At 37.9% G+C, this 19,461-nt stretch overlaps 1 protein-coding gene across 3 annotated transcripts; it reads right to left on the bottom strand.

Annotated features, from left to right (window-relative positions):
• Positions 1-67: 67 nt before the first annotated feature.
• On the bottom strand, positions 68-3,567 carry LOC110631086. Of its 3 annotated transcripts, none has more exons than XR_002490457.2 (8): positions 3,336-3,567; positions 3,097-3,251; positions 2,898-3,020; positions 2,714-2,807; positions 2,100-2,323; positions 1,394-1,593; positions 501-581; positions 68-364 (listed from the first exon to the last, which is right to left on the bottom strand). XR_002490457.2 is itself a non-coding variant. In XM_021778800.2 (7 exons), coding segments are annotated over exons 2-6 (531 nt in total). In that variant the 5' UTR covers positions 3,099-3,251; positions 3,336-3,558; the 3' UTR covers positions 68-364; positions 501-556. The 3 variants fall into 3 exon arrangements, 1 of the variants encoding a protein (XP_021634492.1); XR_002490456.2 differs by having other exon boundaries at positions 2,100-2,318; XM_021778800.2 differs by lacking the exon at positions 2,714-2,807 and having other exon boundaries at positions 2,100-2,318; positions 2,936-3,020; positions 3,336-3,558.
• Positions 3,568-19,461: the final 15,894 nt, after the last annotated feature.

The raw sequence follows: 19,461 nt of genomic DNA, 5'->3' as shown, positions 1-19,461 counted from the left end.
TTACTTTTATGGCTGATTAGTCACTAATATTGACCCAAACTTCCCATTGAAAGTTTCAATAATACTATTGATCCAAAAAGTTTCACAGTTTGAGTTTTTTTTTTTTTTTTGTCGAATTCACAGCTTGACTAAATTCCACAACAATAAGATAGTTAATAAAACAGTACAAATGGACCTTAATCAGTTCTCTAAGAGGGCCAATAAAAAAAAACCTGACTCTATTGCTTAATGTTGACTACATCCTAAGGTATCATCATGTCCTGAACCAACCAATCAAATCCCTCAAGCAGCCCCTCCCCTATGTATGCGCTACACCCACGATTTTCCAATGCCTGGTTTTGTCCATATTCTCCAGGTTTAGTACCTACAGAAGTTTTGCAAACTCCATTTTAGAATTTCAAAAGACGAAAGCAAGGCTATAAATCAGACATAATAACTTTGGAAGAAAAGAAAAGGGAAACCAAAAAATGACCTACAAATTACAATATTTAAATCAGTACCTTAGCAATTTCATCTGGTGTAAGAGCACCTTTTAGGTCTTGCTTATTTGCTAGTATTAGCAAAGATGCTCCAGAAAGCCTCTGTCAGATTAACAAATAAGCAGAGGATTAACCAGAAACCAAGAAGGGCAAGGAAACAATGAGTTATGTTTTAGTCATACATTTATATATATTTTTTAAAGTATTCTATACACTTTGAACATAAGTTATGTATTAATATTATAAAATATGTATATTATAATTATTATATTGTATGTTACAATTTAGTTATAAAAATATTAAATTATTTTATCATTCTTGGTTCTAAGTGTGTTATTATACTTACAATATTTAATTATTTGTTTGGAGACTATATAATAAAACGGTAATGAAAATGTATATTAAATGATGTAATTATATATATATATATATATATATATATATATATATATATATATATATATATATAATTCATATCAATAATTAACTTTAAAACTTAATAAAAATTCAATTATGATTTTTTCAAAAAAAATTGTATAAATTTATTTTAAGAATTGAAAACCATATTAAATCAAATCTTGAACAATAAAAAACCGATTGAAAAAATACTGAATTTCAATTCAATTCTAATTAGTACAATCTTAGTTGCTTGCTAATTGGCTGTTGGGTTTCAACGTTGGCAGTTTTGCTCAACTCTCACAGATTGGAGGTACTTTACTCTATTGGGTTTGTATATAATTTGGCATTAGTTTTAGTCCAAGCCTCACCACTTTGATGTAATTGCATTATGCTACCTAGCTTTTAGTCTTTTTCTTAAATTTATTTATTATGTTTAAACCAATGATAGAATTCTATAATAAATATTAAAAGCACTGACAGAGGATTGTAAAGGACACAAACAGGATTCCAATTACCTGGTATGCAACAGCAAAAGACCGCAAATGTGTATTTGTGTTTGAGAGAGAGAGACCACAAAAAAGGACTCATAAAAGCGAAGTGTCCAAGAAGACTCTCCACGTGGAGCGAGGCAGAATTTGGCATTCCTCAGGTTTTGAAAATATTCCATCCTCCCAAGCTTGTCAGGGCCACTAAACTTCAATTCTGGAGATTCCAACTGTTCACAATGTCATGGTGCATATGTTGTATCACTTTATAAATGTCAATGCCAATGCATGCAAATTGGACAAAGCCTTACAATGCATGAACTTCAAAGATCTATGTTGCCTGCCTTGGGAACACATAAGCACAAACAATATGCAGGACTTGCCAGTTAAATCACGAATTAATGTCACTGCCGATGCATTCAAACAAAAAGCATGCCATGAAGAAAAACAATATACATTTTTTAGAACATCTATGTCAAAAAAAAGTTCTTCAAAGAAAAATCATACAGAGAAAGCATCACTGTCCATTAAGCATAGTTATAATTTATATTAGAACATTTAATGTTCAATTTCATAGTCCATACTCCATATAAAGTAGGGGGAATAAAGGATAGAAAGAGAAGTTTATTCATAATAAATAATGTACGCTTCAATTAGTCCATATTGATACCACAACTAAATCAACTAGTATTTTGGCATACGGAAAAAAATGGGTCACTTGCAGAAGAGAACACACCTTATCTGGATATTGCTTTGCAAGCTCTATTAACTTAAGACGGCCAACTTTTCCTTGTGCACGACCTAGATAGTTTGCCAAGTACTTCCTCTTTGATAATGGCAAAGGTTGAACCATGGGAGTTCCTCTTCTGGTCATCCCATCATCCACATTGCCAGGAATAATGATATCTTTCCATGTATTAAAAGCACTTGTATCTTTTTTATCAGTCCTATCCCCCTACACTAACACACAAGCAACATTCTTTTAAGTAAAACAATTAACTCAAAGCTGGAATACAAGGAAGGATATATGGACAGGCTATCAAACGAAACTCATTAAAGTATTCACAAGATCTAATAGCATGACTAACTAATATGCATAAAACATTCATCCATACAACATAAAAATAACAAATGGAATAGAATATAAATGCAACACAAAACAACCAATTTGACATGCATGGGAAAAAAGAGAGAGAGAGAAAGATAAAGTGAGAGCTCTAAGACCCAGAAATGGAACGAAGAGGATCACAAAACTGTCCAAGGAATATAAAACAATAGGATATTGCACACCGTTTTACCATTTGAAAGTAAACTAAGTACTATAAAGGAAAAGGCTGAACATATTAATACCCAGGCCAAGTCTTAGAGCATCATCTGCAAACTTGTCAATGACAGCATGAACTCTTCGTTCAATATCTGACTTATTGCGAGCAAGATTTAGAATCTAAAACAACATTACACAAGGGAATTAGAATTTGTACTTCCAATAGCATTGCACAACCAAAAATGCAGTGCAGACTTGCGGACAGGTTACCTGCTCTGGGGCACCTTTGCTAACTCTATGCATTTTACCTTCACTATCAATGTAAGTCGAGGCTGTCCGCTTATCAGTTGGATTAAAAGGAAGGAAATGAACTTCTTGAATTCCAGCACGAGCCTTTTTTGGAAAAAGGAAACAAAATCAGACTAAAAAGAGGAAAGCAAGGAGGAAAAAGAAAAGAATAAAGCAGTACATTTTTCCAAATTAAATGGATAATGAGACATCAAACAGTGGCAGAATCAATTGCATTCCAACAATGGCAGAATCAATTGCATCTTGATTCTCTGTTCTAGAAGCTTGAGCTGCCATCAAAACAACAGTATCCACATGTACTCCTTTAGCAAAAACCTGAAAAGGTTAAATTCAGATACAATTAAAACAAGAAATAACATTCTATAATAGATGCTGGAGCAATAGTATCCTCCAACCAACCTCAACAAGATTTTTGTCAACAGAGAGAAAGGAGATTCAGAGGAAGTGGCGGAGAAGAGCAAAGAAGCAAGCAGACCAGCGGACGCAGGAACCGGACGCAGAACGACGTTGACAGCGTGGAGCAGAGGAACGATCGGCGGGAGGTGCACGACTATACCAGAGTGACGGAGAGGCCGAATGGGGGAGGGAAGGGGAGGGCGGCAGTAGACTTGAGAATTAGAGAGAGATTTAGGGTTGGGATTTAAGGGTTCTTTCAATTAAGATTTTATTTAGGTTTATTTTTTACTTAGCGTGGAGCAGGCTTATTTAGGTTTATTTTCAATTGAGATTTTCAATTAAGATTTTACTTAGTGTGGAGCAGGTTTGTTTATTTAGGTTTATTTTTTATCTTTCAATTAAAATTTTATTTTTATAGTTTAAATTATTTAAAATGTTTTATACTATATGTTTATTAATTTTGTCTTTAATGGTATAATTTTTTTAAAGATAAATAATATAATTTTATTGTATTAAAATATTATACTGTATTAATTTACAATAACAATATTTTAAATTATTTTTTAAAATAAATTGTATTAAAAATAAGAATATACTTAAAATTATAAAAAAATATTTTAACAATATATTTAATCTTAATTTAAAATTTAAATAAAATAAAATTTAATTAAAAATTAAATTAAAATTTTAAAAATAAAATGGTCGCTGATTGGTCGCGGATTGGTCGCTGTTTAGCGACTAAATTAATTAGTCGCTAAATATGGATTTAAATATATTCCCACTCAGAAAATGGTCGCAATTTTGTTGCAAAATGGTCGCAAATATCTCGCGCCACTAATTCCCGCTAAATTTAGCGACGATTTAATATTTGGTCGCTAAATAGCGACCAAATAACGACCAATTTTTGGTCGTTGAGCTTTTTATTAAATAAAAATATTATTTTCTTCATGTAGTAGCAGAATGGTCGCTGATTGGTTGCTATATAGCAACCAAAACTTTTGGTCGCTAATTTTGGTCGCAATTTCACAGTTTTTTTGTAGTGACCCCTCTCCCATTTTCCCCAGGATTGCAGGTACAGGGTAGACCAGGAGATCCGTAAGAGTAATGAAGTCATGTGTATGTAATAGATAGTGTGGACATGATAAATGTATTAATGTTATGTAAAAGTACAGTTTCAGTCATGTAATGATATTGAGGATTAGAGATTGTACTTGACTTTATGTATGAGGTATCCCTTTTAATACATGATCTTAAATATTTTATGACGATTATGCAACCAACTCAACATATGATGTTTTGCCCATTGGGGCATTGAGGAGATCCCACTGAGGGGTCATGTTTATGATTATGAGTATGTTCAGTGCATGCACAGGTTGAGTTTGGCATATGAGTGAAAGAAAAGTTTTAAATTTTTTATGTTTGTTGTTGATCATGTATGGGATTAAACAGGTTTTCAGGTTGCATGTCAGGCTTGCTACGGGTCCCGGCGGCCTTAAGCCGACCTGAGTCCTTGTAACGACCCGAAAACCGATACCCCTCTGTAACGGCCCGAACCGCCACCGACGCTAGGATCCAGATCGGCTTAAGGCCGCCGGGACCCGTAGCAAGCCAAACATACCTCCTATCACCTGGTCAAATCCCATACATGATCAAAACTTTAACATAAAAACTGAAACATCTAATGTACAAACCGAGCCTGACCTGTATGCGACATAACTGAAAACATAAAGAAACCCCTTACTAGAGCCCTCATCACTCTAGCTGGGTCAACACAACATACATCAAGCCGGAATCACATCCAAAGAACTAGAACCTAACCTGTGCATGCATCAAGCCACAACACAAGACCTCCACTAGGGTCCTCATCCATTACCATAGCGTGGTACACAACACATGCCACAAGATTAGTTCAAACACAACTCAACAAAAGCCATAACATTAAAACATTATATACATCATGTACTACAAAGGGACTAACCAAGTCTTAGGGCCAAGCACATTTCTAATCCATAAACATAACTCTTACAATACATACATCTTACAAAAAGGATATCGAATCTTAATACATGTCCACACTAAAAGCTTACTAATCTATTACATAACCATAACCTTTACCCTTGACGTCCTCCTGGACTACTTCTGACCTGCAAAACTGGGGTTAAGGGAGAGGGGTGAGCTAAAAAGCCCAGTGAGTAGAAACAAAGAAAACAGTTCATTAATTACATGCTTTCATGAAATGCGTCACAGCACAAACAAATCATATCACGGATTGGACATGACTTCAAGACTCCCTCTGTCGGTGCCCGGCCCCAAAGGAGCTCACACAGGACTTTCATAGTGCCCGGTCCACAGAGAGCTCACACAGGACTTTCAATCACATAACATGGTGCCCGATGCCCGGCTCTCAAAGGACTCACATAGGACTTTCAATATGACAGATCTATAGGCTATTGAAGTCGCCTTGGTCCATCCACATCAACAGTAAATAATGCATTGCGTCATATTCGTGAAACTAGTGCAATCAACCTATTACATATAAACATGATGCATGAACATGCTTTAGGCATTTGATTTCATAAAACAAAAGATTAAGGTTAGTTCTACTCACCTCTGGCAGACGCTGAACTGACTCTGCAACTGCTAACACTGATGGCCTCCTCGGTCCCTCGGGTCCAATCCTACACAGGTGGACTCGAATGAGGTGCCAAACACACTCTAAACAACTCACAAACAACTACCCAAAAACCCCCTAAAACATCACTTCAACATGCATAGAAAACAACCTTGAAAAGGCTGGACAGGGCACTTTCGGCGGCACCTTCGGCGGCCGAACCCTTCCTCCAGAGACGAAACTCGGGCACCTTCGGCGGCCGAATCCTTCCTTCGGCGGCCGAAAGTCTGCTTTCAAGCCAAAACTCAGCTTTCGGGGGCAAGGTTAGACGGCCAAACCATGCATCCAAAGGCAGGTTCGGCGGCCGAAACCACCTTTGGCGGCCGAACCTGAGTTCTTCCCAGAAGGGCAGAACTCAGCTTCTCATGCATTCAAGCCTCCCAAACCTTCCAAACACCCCAAAACAAGCACCCAACCTTACCAAAACATGTATAAACCCTTAACCATGCACAAAGGAGCTTAATAGCTTGATTAAACTCCAAAAACAACATCAAAACATACATAGATAGCTTATGACCCACATAGGCCAAAACCATCAAAACAACCAAATCCTCACATACTCTTTCCCAATCATGCATACTCACTCCCACATGCATAACCTAGCCTAAACATTCAACATAGCATCATATAAACGTACATGAGCATCACATAACATACATTGGGCATAAAACCCACATAAAGCCTAACATGCATATCTACCCATACTCTACCCTTAAAACCTTCATAAAACTCATTAAAAACACTGGGGAAGCAAAGATCTACACTTACCTCTTGAAGATCGAGGGTGGTGTGATCCCTAACTCGGAGGTGTGGAGAATCCAAGCTCCAAAAGCTCCAAGCTCCCAAAACTTGATCTAAGCTTGAAAACTCTTCAAAAACAGCCATGGAACTCATGAAAACATGAAGGAGACGAAGAAAAGTATGAAAACGGCCAAGGGAGGACAAAAACTCACCTGAGCTCGAGAATGGGGAGAAAACTCGCCCATTTTCGATCTGAGGGCCCTTTATAAGTGGCCTGGTCGAAGACCTTCGGCGGCCTAACGTGCCCCCTAAACTCATGCATGTTCGGCGGCCGAACTTGACTTTCGGCGGCCGAACCTTGGCTCGTTCAAACAAGACTTTCGGAGGCCAAAAGCGCTCCCAAAGCCTTTCCATGTTCGGCGGCCGAACTTCACTTTCGGCTGCCGAACTTGGCAAATGCCTCCTTGGTCTTTTCTTTCCAAAACTCATTTCCTTTCCATTTAAAACCATGAAATCAGTAAAAACATTTTAGAAAACACATTTTACCCCTCTAGAAGCCTCTGGCATCTCCAGAATTCCAGATTCCAACGGAGATTCCGCCGGAAGGTAGGGATTCTGATGCCGGAATCTAGCCAGTCCTAGCGCCGGTAGCGGTCCAATTTTCGGGTCGTTACAAACTCTATCTCCCTAGCAGGTGGTAAACCTGGCAGCTCGTCTAGGAAAACGTCTAAAACTCTCTGACCACGGGCACTGAGGCGGGCTCTCTGACATGACTATCCAGCTCTCTCACATGAGCTAGAAAACCCTGACAACCCCTCCTGAGCAGCCTACGAGCCTGTAGGGCTGATATCAAACCTCTAGGTGTAACCCTCCTGTCTCCTCTGAAGACAACCTCTGACCCATCCTGACATCTGAACCTGACTACCTTCTCTCTGCAATCCAAGGTAGCACCATGGGTAGATAGCCAATCCATCCCTAGAATGAAGTCAAAATCTGTCAAATCTAGGACTACAAGGTCGGCGGAAAGACACCTTCCCTCAACAAAAACTGGACTATACTGGCAGACTGACTCTGCCACTGACGGGTCACACTTGGGTCCACTGACCCATAGGGGACACTCTAACCCAGAGACCATCAACCCCAACCTCTCGACAGCTCTCGGAGCAATGAAAGAATGCGATGCACCAGGGTCCATTAAGGCATAAACATCAGAACAACCAATGATGAGATTACCTGACACCACTGTGTTTGATGCATTTGCCTCCTGCTGAGTCATAGTGAAGATCTGTGCTGGAGCGGATGGACCTTCACCCCTGAAGCCCGCTGAAGAAGAGGCTGCCCCTCTCCCTCGGCCTCTGCTACTAGCCTGAGTCACGGCTGGAGCTGCTGGCTGAGCCATACTACCAGAAGCTGTCTGCTGAGACTGGGCCACAAAAGCTGCTCTAGGACACTCCCGTGCCATGTGTCCCTCCTGCCCACATCTGAAGCAGGCTGTCGTCCCAAACCAACATACTCCCTTATGCGGCTTTCCACACTTCATACATACTGCATTATCTGCACCTGAGCTCGAGCCACTTCCTAATCCCAGACCTGACTTGATCTTGTTCCAGAACTTGTTCTTCTTTGACTTCTTGGTGGTATTGCTCCACCTCTTACTGCCAGAACTCAGAGAAGAAGGGTCTAACCTTCCCCCACTTGGGGTCTTGGAACCAGAAGGCTGTGCTACTGACTGTTTAACTCTTCCCTCGATGATTGCACTAGCCTCTATCCTCCGGGCCATATCCACTATGGCATGGAAACTCTCCCTCTCTGCTGACTGGATCAAGGAGGAATACCTGGAATGGAGCCTCATGATATACCTCCTTGACTTCTTCTGGTCTGAGTATAGATTTTGCCCGGCAAAAGGCAACAGCTCCAAAAACCTATCTGTATACTCATCCACACTCATCTCATCCGTCTGCCTCAACTGCTCAAATTCAATCATCTTCAACTCCCTTGAACTGTCAGGGAAAGCCCATCTAGCAAACTCATTAGCAAACTCTTCCCATGATAGGCTATCCAACCTCGGGCTCACATAGTTCTTAAACCACTCTCGGGCCTTCTTGCACTTCAGTGTGAATCCAGCCATCTGAATGGCTCTATTGTCATAAGCTCCTATCTCATCTGTAATCATCTTGACCCTCTCTAGGTACACAAACGGGTCATCACCTGTTTCAAACTGGGGAGCACCCAGCTTCACATAATCGGTCATCTTGACCTTGCCCCCTCCAGATGAGCTAGGCTTAGGGACTTGGGTTACTGGGACAGTAGGTTCTGCTGGTGGTGAAGGAGGTGCAGCATCCCCTGGGTTAGGGTTTGTTGTACCTGGGTAGAAAGATGGGGGTGGGTACATAGGGTACTGTGGGTATGGTGGGTAAAAAGATGGGTATGGCATGTGTGAGTGATAAGGGTTAAAACTGGGGTAATCTGATGTACCTCCCATCGAATACCCGGGATTCTGTGAAAAGGGTGGGTATTAGGGTGGCTGAACAAATCCCGAGGCCTGAGTGCCTCCTTGGGACTCTCCCATGCCCTCTTCCAACATACTCACTCCAAGACTGCCATCCCTCCTCTGATCCATATCCATTTCATCCCCCACATCCTCTGACATTCCTCCTTGCATTGTTCCCCTCATTGATCTGCTTCTACCCAGATCTAAAGACCTTCTAGGGTCTCTTACTGCTCTTTCTCTGCTGGACCTACTTGACATTGCCCTAGGCAATGCAGGAGGATGGGCATCCGTGCCCTCATCCTGGGGTGGCACTCCAGTCAATCGTGCAGATCGACGAGTTCCTCTCATCTTGCTTACTGAAAACAACACCCATCACATAAACATTAGCATCAAATGGTTCATGTGCAAACACATGAACTCGCATCACATACATCACATACATAGCATATCATTAATGCACATGCATAAACTCATGGCATTTCACATTATCATTCAAGACAGGACTCTACATCCTATCCTAGTGGACATGATTTTCCTATTGTGCTTGACCTTCTAGAACATCTATGAGCCCGACATTCTCTATAGGTCCGATCATATGAACCTAAGCCTCTGATACCAATCTGTAACGACCCAAAAATCAGACCGCTACCGGCGCTAGGATCCAGATCGGCTTAAGGCAGCCGGGACCCGTAGCAAGCCTAACATACAACTTGTACACCTGTTTAATCCCATACATGATCAACACATACATAAAAATTTTGGATTTTCTCATTCATTTTCCAAACTTAACCTGTGCATGCACAACTAATGATCATAATCATCAACCCCACATTGGAGTCCTCATCAATGCTCCAATGGGGTAACATAACATATATTAAGTTTGGTTTACATAAACATCATAAAACATTTCATTAAAAGATCATGTAACCAAAAAAGGGATTAACAACATACTAGGGTCAAGCACAATTCTAAACCTCAATACTCATCATTACATTACATAATTGTTCAAACATCTAACTATTACATAGACATAACTTTACTCTTCTTGACCTCCTGGCCTATCTCGTACCTGCATACCTGGGGGATTAGGGAGATGGGGTGAGCTACTAGAGCCCAGTGAGCAGAATAACAAAACATTTAAATCATATGCTATAATGGAATGTATCACATCACAACCAAATCACATTAAGGATGAACTTGTCACCAATAGTCCTCTACATATCCAATAGTGCCAGGGACGTAGAATGGGTCTTCCTGGACTTTCTCTTACATAGTGCCAGGGACGTAGAATGGGTCTTCCTGGACTTCCATACCATATCATCATCATATCATACCATATCATACGAGGACTAATGGATCATTCAACATTCATCCACATCAACAACATAATATGCAATGCAACATATTCGTGAATTTCTAATGCAACAACCTAGAATATCACATGGTATTCGTGATGCATGAGTTATGCCAAAACTTTCATTAAATTAAAACATAAAGGTTTATTCTACTCACCTCTGGCTGACTCTAAAGCTGCTAGCTCACTGCTGGGGTCCTCAGTTCCTCGGATCCGAACCTACACAGGTGGACTCAAATGAGGGACCAAACACTCAAGAACATGACTCTAAAATACTCCCTAAAAACCCCCTAAAACACCTTAAACCAATAATAGAAAACATGCAAAGGAAAGCTGAACAGGGCACTTTCGGCGGCAGGTTCAGCGGCCGAAAGTCCCTCCAGAGCCGAAAGTCATGCACCTTCAGCGGCACTTTCGGCGGCCGAAGGTTCTCTCTAGAGAGAAAACTCATGCATGTTCGGCGGCACCTTCGGCGGCCGAAACTTCCCTCCAAAGCCGAAAGTCCACTTTTGGGGGCAGGGTTCGGCAGCCAAAGGCTGGCCTCCACAGGCAGGTTTGACGGCCGAAAGTCCCTTCGGCTGCCGAACCTGATGTAATACCCGGCTAGATTCCGGCATCGGAATCCCTACCTTCCGGCGGAATCTCCGTTGGAATCTGGAATTTTGATGATGCCAGAGTCTTCTAGAGGGGTAAAATATGGTTTCTAAAATGTTTTTACTGATTTCATGGTTTTAAATGAAAAAGAATTGAGTTTTGAAAAGAAAAGACCAAGGAGGCTTTTGCCAGGTTCGGCCGCCGAAAGTGAAGTTCGGCCGCCGAAAGTGAAGTTCGGCCGCCGAACATAGGAAGGCTTCGGGAGCGCCTTTGGCCTCCGAAAGCCTTGTTTGAGTGAACCAAGGTTCGGCCGCCGAACCTCAAGTTTGGCCGCCGAACATGCATGAGTTTAGGGGGCACGTTAGGCTGCCGAAGGTGGTTCAGCAGGCCACCTATAAAGAGCCCTTAGATCGGAAATGGGCGAGTTTTCTCCCCATTCTCGAGCTCAGGTGAGTTTTGGTCCTCCTTTGGTCGTTTCATGTTTTTCTCTACCCATCCTTCAAGTTTTCATGAGATCTACCCTGTTTTTTGAAGTTTTGAAGCTTAAAAAGGAGTTTTGGAGTTTGGAGGCTTTTGGAGCTTGGATCCTCCACACCTCCGAGTTAGGGATCGCACCACCCCTCGGTCTTCAAGAGGTAAGTGTAGATCCTTGCCTTCCTAGTGTTTTAATGAAGTTTTAAGCAAGTTTGATGATGTTTTGATAGTTGAGTATGGGTAGATATGCATGTTAGGGTTTATGTGAGTTTTGTGCTCAATGTGTGTTTATGTGATGTTATGTTGAAGGCTTAAGCTAGTTTATGCATGTGGGAGAGTGTATGCATGATTGGGAAAGAGCAAGTGAGATTGTGGGATGTTTTGGTGGTTTTGGCCTATGTGGGTCATAAGCTACCTATGTATGCTTTTGATGTTATTTTTGGAGTTTAATCTAGTTGTTAAGCTCCTTTATGCATGACTAAGGGTTTATGCTTGGTTTTGAGAAGTTTATGCATGTTTTAAAAGGTTGGATGTTTGTTTTGGGGGGTTGGGAGGCTTGTATGCACAAGGGCTGAGTTCTGGAAGAACTCAGGTTCAGCCGCCGAAGGTGGTTTTGGCCGCCGAACCTGCCTATGGATGCATGGATTGGCCGCCAAACCTTGCCCCTGAAAGTTGTGTTTCGGAGCTGGAGCAGACTTTCGGCCCCCGAAGGTGATGTTCGGCCGCCGAAAGTGTCTGACTTTCGTCTCTGGAGTGAGGGTTCGGCCGCCGAAGGTGCCCCCGAACCTGCATGACTTTCGTCTCTGGAAGGGACCTTCGGCCGCCGAAAGTGCCGCCGAAAGTGCCCTGTCCAGCCCTTTCATGAGTGTTCTGTATGCATGTTTTTATGATGTTTTAGGGGATTTTTGGGGAGTTGTTTATGACTTGTTTATGAGTTGTTTAGAGTGTGTTTGGCACCTCATTCGAGTCCACCTGTGTAGGATTGGACCCGAGGACCCGAGGAGGCCATCAGTGTTAGCAGTTGAAGAGTCAGTCCAGCGTCTGCCAGAGGTGAGTGGAACTGAACCTTATGTTTTAAAATAAATCAAATGTTAAGCATGTTCATGCATCATGATTACCATGTTATGTAATAGGTTGTTTGCATTAGAATTCACGAATATGATGCATTGCATAATACGATGAAAGTGATGTGGATGAATCTTGAATGATCCTCTAGCCCTCAAGTACGATATGAAATGATATGATATGACATGGTATGATATGAGATAGAAAGACCAGGTCGCCCCTGGCACTATGTTATACGTAAGCGAACACTAGGTGAGGCCTAATCGCCCCTGGTGTAGTTGGACAGGTTATGATATGAGTTAAGTAAGCGAATACTAGGTGTGGCCTCATCGCCCCTGGTATAGTTGGACATATTACGATATGTAGAGGGCTATTGGTGACAAATTCATCCTTGATGTGATATGTCTGTGATGTGATGCATTCCACGATAGCATACGTTAAAATGAACTGTTTTTCTTGTATGGTTTCCGCTCACTGGGCTTTATCGCTCACCCCTCTCCCCTAACCCCAGGTTTGCAGGGTCAGAGTTAGTTCAGGAAGACAACAGGATATGGCTATGGTTATGATGTGTAATAGAATAGTAGTGGACATGATGTAATGTAAGTTTATGTAATGATGTAAAAGAGTTATATTGTAAAATGATTGGATGCAATATGTTCAGAGTTATAGTATTGTGCTTGGCCCGAGTTGGATAATCCCTTTGTACATGAGTTTTATTTTTATGTTGATGTATGTGTTGGACCGAGTTTGACATAGGGTATGCTGACCCTAGGGGTTCTATGAGTTCAGTCATAGTGCATACACAGGTCAAGCTGGTTAAAGGTAAAGTTTTAAATGTTTTATGGAAATGTTTGATCATGTTTGGGATTATACCAACTGTACAGGATGCATGTTAGGCTTGCTACGGGTCCCGGTGGTCTTAAGCCGATCTGGATCCTAGCGCCGGTAGCGGTCCGGATTTTCGGGCTGTTACACCTGAGTTCTTCCCAAAGGGCAGAAACTCAGCCTCCAACATGCACAAATGCCTCCCAAACTTCACAACTCAACCAAAACATGCATAAACACTTCACAACCTACATACATTCATACATAAGCTCCTAGGGCTTCAAACTATCCTAAACCCCAACTACAACACATCAAACGTACACAAACAACCCACATTGCATAATAACTCAATATAGACCTATACATGCATTTCTACCTCATGAATCAACTTAAAACTTGTTTAAACATATAATGAGCTCAAGATCGACTCTTACCTCTTGAAGATCGAGAGAGAGTGTGACCTAACTTGGAGATTTGGGGAAGATGGGTTCATGAGGTCTCCAAGCTTCACAACTTCGATCTAAGCTCGAAATCTTCAAAAACCAAGTTAAAATCCATAAGAAATCATGAAAACTTGAAGGAAGAAGCTCAAAATCAATAAGGGACGGCGGAGAGCTCACCTTGGCCGAAAATGGGGAGAAAAGCTCGCCCGTTTCGGACAAGGGACCCCTTTATAGGTGGCTGGCCAAGCCACTTTCGGGGGCCTAACGTGCCTCCGCATGCATGCTATGTTCGGCTGCCGAACTTAAGGTTCGGCGGCCGAACCTGGGCTTCCCTCACTTATGCCTTTGGGGGCCTAAAACGCTCCCAAAGCGCATGCATGTTCGGCAGCCGAACTTGAGGTTCAGCGGCCGAACCTGAGTCTTCCTCCCAAGGTTATTTTCATTCAAAACTTAATTTCTTTCTTGCTTAAAACCATAAAATACATTAAAATATTTTATAAAAACATGATTTTACCCTTCTAGAGGTCTCCGACATCCGAGATTCCACCGGACGGTAGGAATTTCAATACCGGAGTCTGGCCGGGTATTACACAACCCCTGTAAATATAAAATAAAATATTTATATGTTAAGCATATAGATCAACTTAGAAAAGATAAAAATTAAATTAAAAGTAAGCAAGGAAGGCATATCTTTCATTGATTAGACATAAACACTCAACCTGTTTCCTTTAGATATCCAAAATCATCAATGGTTAATTGTAAAAATCAAACCCATAATTTCTTATTCTCAATATCAACCACTGCCATAACAATTGGAAACATATTATCATTTCCATCCCTATCAATTGCACATAATAATTGTGCTCCCAATGATGTCTTTAAATGGCATCCATTAAGGCTAATTATAAGCCTAATTCCACTGAAATAACTTTGCTTTTGTACTTCAAATCTCACATACATATACTGAAAGACAGTTATCTCTTTAGGAATAGAACTACTTTGTACTAGAATGTGAACAAGAGGTGTGTAGATATGTTGAAACCTTCACTAAACTTTCAGGATTTGTTTTCATTATGGTTAGAACATAATCTCTTATATGTATTGCTCTTTTACATCACAAGTAATTATAGATTCAACTCTCCTCTTTGCTCTATAGCACTTTGCCAATGAAATCTCAGTACTTAATTCCCTTTGCAATCTGTTTTGCATAACTCTCATATCCTAATTAGGTTTTTCCCTAAACTCTTCAAGATATTTGAATGTCAAGTATTTAGAGTTCACAATATGATTGTGAAACACCCTAGGATATTGATATTCTACCTTGAAGGTTTTTAATTTGGAATGTATCACAATCTCTTAATTTACTCGTATGTATCCTGAAACCACATTTATTCTTGCACACTGTTGTAATAATTAGCATATTATTCTTTGTCAAAATGTAACTATAACCTCTTCTAATAGCCCATTCTTGTAAAGCCTTCCTGAAAACATGTCCATTTGAGAATTTCATCCCTTTATAGAGAGAGGATCATTCATTCCAACATTCTCATTGAAGTCAAGTCTAATCCTCTCTTTCTCGCTATCTAAATCTACTAGACTATTTAAATCACCATCCCTAACTGGCATCTCATTAAATTCACCTATATCGCTTTCATCTACATTCTCTGCGTCCTCTCTTTTTAGCTTCCTCGCCAATATCCCTTTTAGTTTTAGCTTCCTTCTCAACGTTACCTCCAAATATGTCATCATTACTTCACTCAAAATTTGCATACATTTCATTCACGTTACTAGCAACTGAATCATCACTATCTTTCTCACTACCAGAGTATTCAACATCACTAACCTGTGATGCATCAACTAAATTTCATGATATTCATTAGGTGGTCTTTTATTAGCATCAACTTCAACCTATGATGCAATCGATTCATTATGATAACTATAATCCCCAATATTCTATTCAATTTCTTTCTGATGCACAATTCCATCACCTAAATCAACAACTAATGGTAGCAGATTGCCCATAAAGTAAATATCTATATGGGGTTGTCCCTTGTTATAGTCAAGCATATTACTCATACTTTGATTATTAATAATTTCTTCATAAGTCTCATCACCATTAAGACCATAAATTCTAAACCAAATGCTACACCCCTCTTTATATCCAAAATTATCTTTCTCATAATCAATCAACTCAAACTGAGAAAGAAAATCAATATCTTTATTATTTAAATTATGGCAACCCAAAAAATTTTACTCTGGAAGCACAAAATATCCCATTTATAATCAATATCTCATAAATCTTTTATGCCCATAATGTATGAAAATAAATTATCATATAGGGTTAGAAGATGAATTTCATATGACTTGAAATGCAAAAAATACAGAACTGAGTTTATCTTTCCACAAAGATACCCAAAAACAGTGATATTGGAGTGTTGCAACGTTAATTGAATGAAGATTTTTTGATTCTATAGATTAACGGAGAGAATGAGAATGTGAACTAAGATGTTTTGCCTCAATTTGATTAAAGAATCCGGCAAAGATGAATCCAGAAAAGATGAATCTCAATTTAGAAATTGGAAAATTTAAGTTTACTCTGAGTTCAACAATCTCTTTAACAAAAAGCCAATTTTTCCTTCTTTGGTAAAAAGATACGTGAGATAGAATTTTTTTTTTTAATTTTTAATTTATCTTCTTATTTTTTTAAAACACAAACCCAGAAATGAAAATTGGTGAAACCACAAGGTATTTTTTTGGGTACTTTTCCTTTCTTTTTTTGTTAATATGAAATGAGCTTGCAGGCATACACATCTATTGAAAATTTGATATTTCCACATGATATGGTAGGTTTTCACATTTTCTACCCGATTTGCTCACAAATTTAGATAAAAATTGACTCATTAAACTATGTATGCGGAAATAGATTATATATTAATATTAGATTATTAAATTTCTAAATAATATATATTAGTATATTTATATAAAAAGGAAGTTATTATTTTATAATTCATGTGCTCTAAATACAATTTTAAGCATAATTTTATTCACCGCCTCAAACGATGATACAAAAAAGTTGCACAATATATATTAATATTATATTATTAAATTTTTAAATAATATATATATTTGTATATTTATATAAAAAGAAACTTATTATTTTATAATTCATGTGCTTTAAATACAATTTTAAGCATAATTTTATTCACCACCTCAAATGATAATAAATAAAACTTGCACATAAGTTAAGGCATTAAAGCATATTTTCAAAGAAATTCTATATAAATTTTGTTTAAAAACTTTGAAAAATATTAGTTTAAATAAATTAGTTAAAAAAATAAAAAAATTGAAACTAAATAAAGTTCTTAGTAAAAGAAATTTGAATAAATAAATAATAGTGAAATTTTTTATAAAGCAAAAAAGATCACACCGTAAATATATTAATAATAATTTAAATATAAATTAATAAGAAAATATAACTATATACACATTAATAAAGAAAATAAATTATTTTCTTAACATTTAAATTTTTTTGTAATGCAGGCAAAAATTTTAATGTAAGCATTCAATCTTACCCATATGCCACTTAAGATAGACTTGTTCTCCATATATTCTCAAATAATAATTTTTTGTAATTATTAACTTTAAAATTAATTATCAAATAATCCAATGCAGCTAATAGATTAGTTCATGTTGAAACTCAAATAAGGTAATATTTCTAATAACCGATAGCGAGCATAAACCTAATAGGTCCAAGGATTAGAATTAAAAAATGATTACAAATTGAAAGTCAATAAATATAAGTCCACCTAAAAGAAACTTGAGATTACTACATAGCATCTATTTCCATAAAGGATAACAGGAACTAGCGACTAATAATGGCATGTTGCAAGATTCCCAAAACCATAAATAGTAATTATTAGTCATTAAAGAACTACTCAAGGATTAAAAAAATTCATACAAAATAGTATGAGCTTAATTTTAAAATAAAAAACCAGAAGAAATACTCTAGTATACATGTGTGACCTCTCTTAAAATAAGAGAGCAACCACACCTAAAACATCCACTTTTTGAAATCTTGTTCTCAAAGTTGTCTGTAATTACTCTTTGCTTCTGCTTTGCTTTTGAAAATCTACAACAAAGAGCTTCTAGTGCTTTATTATGGTTAGAGATTTTTCCATTAGATAAAAATGATTGATTGATATTATTAAATCAAAATTTCCTTTCAAGCTTGAAAATTTTGATGATAACGAACAAATAATCAAATCAGTAGTCTTTGGCTCCATTCTTTTCTATTCCCGGGAATTAAAGCTTGAGAATCATAAGAGTGTTGCTTTAATTCGTTGAAAGGCTTTGTAGAGGGTTTTGGGAAAATTCTTGGAGAGACTGTACCTAGGTAGATTTGATTATAGAGTCCATATTAGGGCAAGGTTGCAAGATACCAATCGAGTAAGTGAAGATTTTCATGAAAGATCCTGATAATTTTGGCACTATTGTATAATTTTCAACAAGTTTGATCCTTTTCCCTCCCTTTTTTTCGTCATACACACAAGTAAGAGGAATGTGACTGCAGGTTGCATTCCTCTATAAGTGAACCAACATTTTTAGGATGTTTATGGTCCAAAATTTTATTTGCTAAAAAACATTATTTTCTAAACACCAACAATTACCTTTAATTATCTTTAAGAGATACATTAATGCACAAACCTAACTCTTATAGTTCTTGCCACCAATGGTTCTCTTCTCTCCTCAACTAGTCTATTCTTGTAATCAAGAGGTTACTCAGAATCCTAAACATGAGGGCAAACATAAGTTAAAAAATACTAATCATGTTTAAAACAAATTAATACTTCTACTTTTTCTTTCTTTTTTTTTTCCTTTGTTAAATTTATATATTTCCTTTATAATTTGGTATTTCTTCTCATTTATATCGGTTGATACTGCACAATGAAGATACTTATGTGCCCCTGATTTTCTTTTTTAATTATTATATTTTCTAATTTGTAGATACATTGTGAATTTATTACTTCTACTAATACTATTCTCTCTCTATATAATCACTAATAACTTTAATCTAATCCTATATTTTTTCTTAAAAAATAAAATCATGTTCTCATGATATAATCTCCCCTGTATTTGGAAGACAGGACTACGAGGTGTTAAGGTGCTCGGCTTTTTAATCTTGAATTGTTTTTAAACAAGTAAAAATATTATTTAGGTAAAATAGGGGAAAGTTTACTGAATATAAAAAAAATGAGTTAGAGAAAGAGACCATGAATATTATAAAAGTGTTTATAAAATCTTAGTTTTATTGGATATAAGAATTAATTAATTTATTAAAGATTCAACTAAATGTAAAAGGAAAAAAATTATTTTACAAATTATTAATTTTTTTATTGTTTTACTTTTTAATTCAAATATACATTAATATAATTTGTGTAAAATTTTTATTTTATATCATATGATAGGATTTT

Source organism: Manihot esculenta, chromosome 18 (genome assembly GCF_001659605.2).
Source record: "Manihot esculenta cultivar AM560-2 chromosome 18, M.esculenta_v8, whole genome shotgun sequence".
Lineage (NCBI taxonomy): Eukaryota > Viridiplantae > Streptophyta > Magnoliopsida > Malpighiales > Euphorbiaceae > Manihot > Manihot esculenta.
The sequence above is the reverse complement of the archived record's forward strand: the minus strand, read 5'-3'. Positions and strand labels throughout refer to the sequence as shown.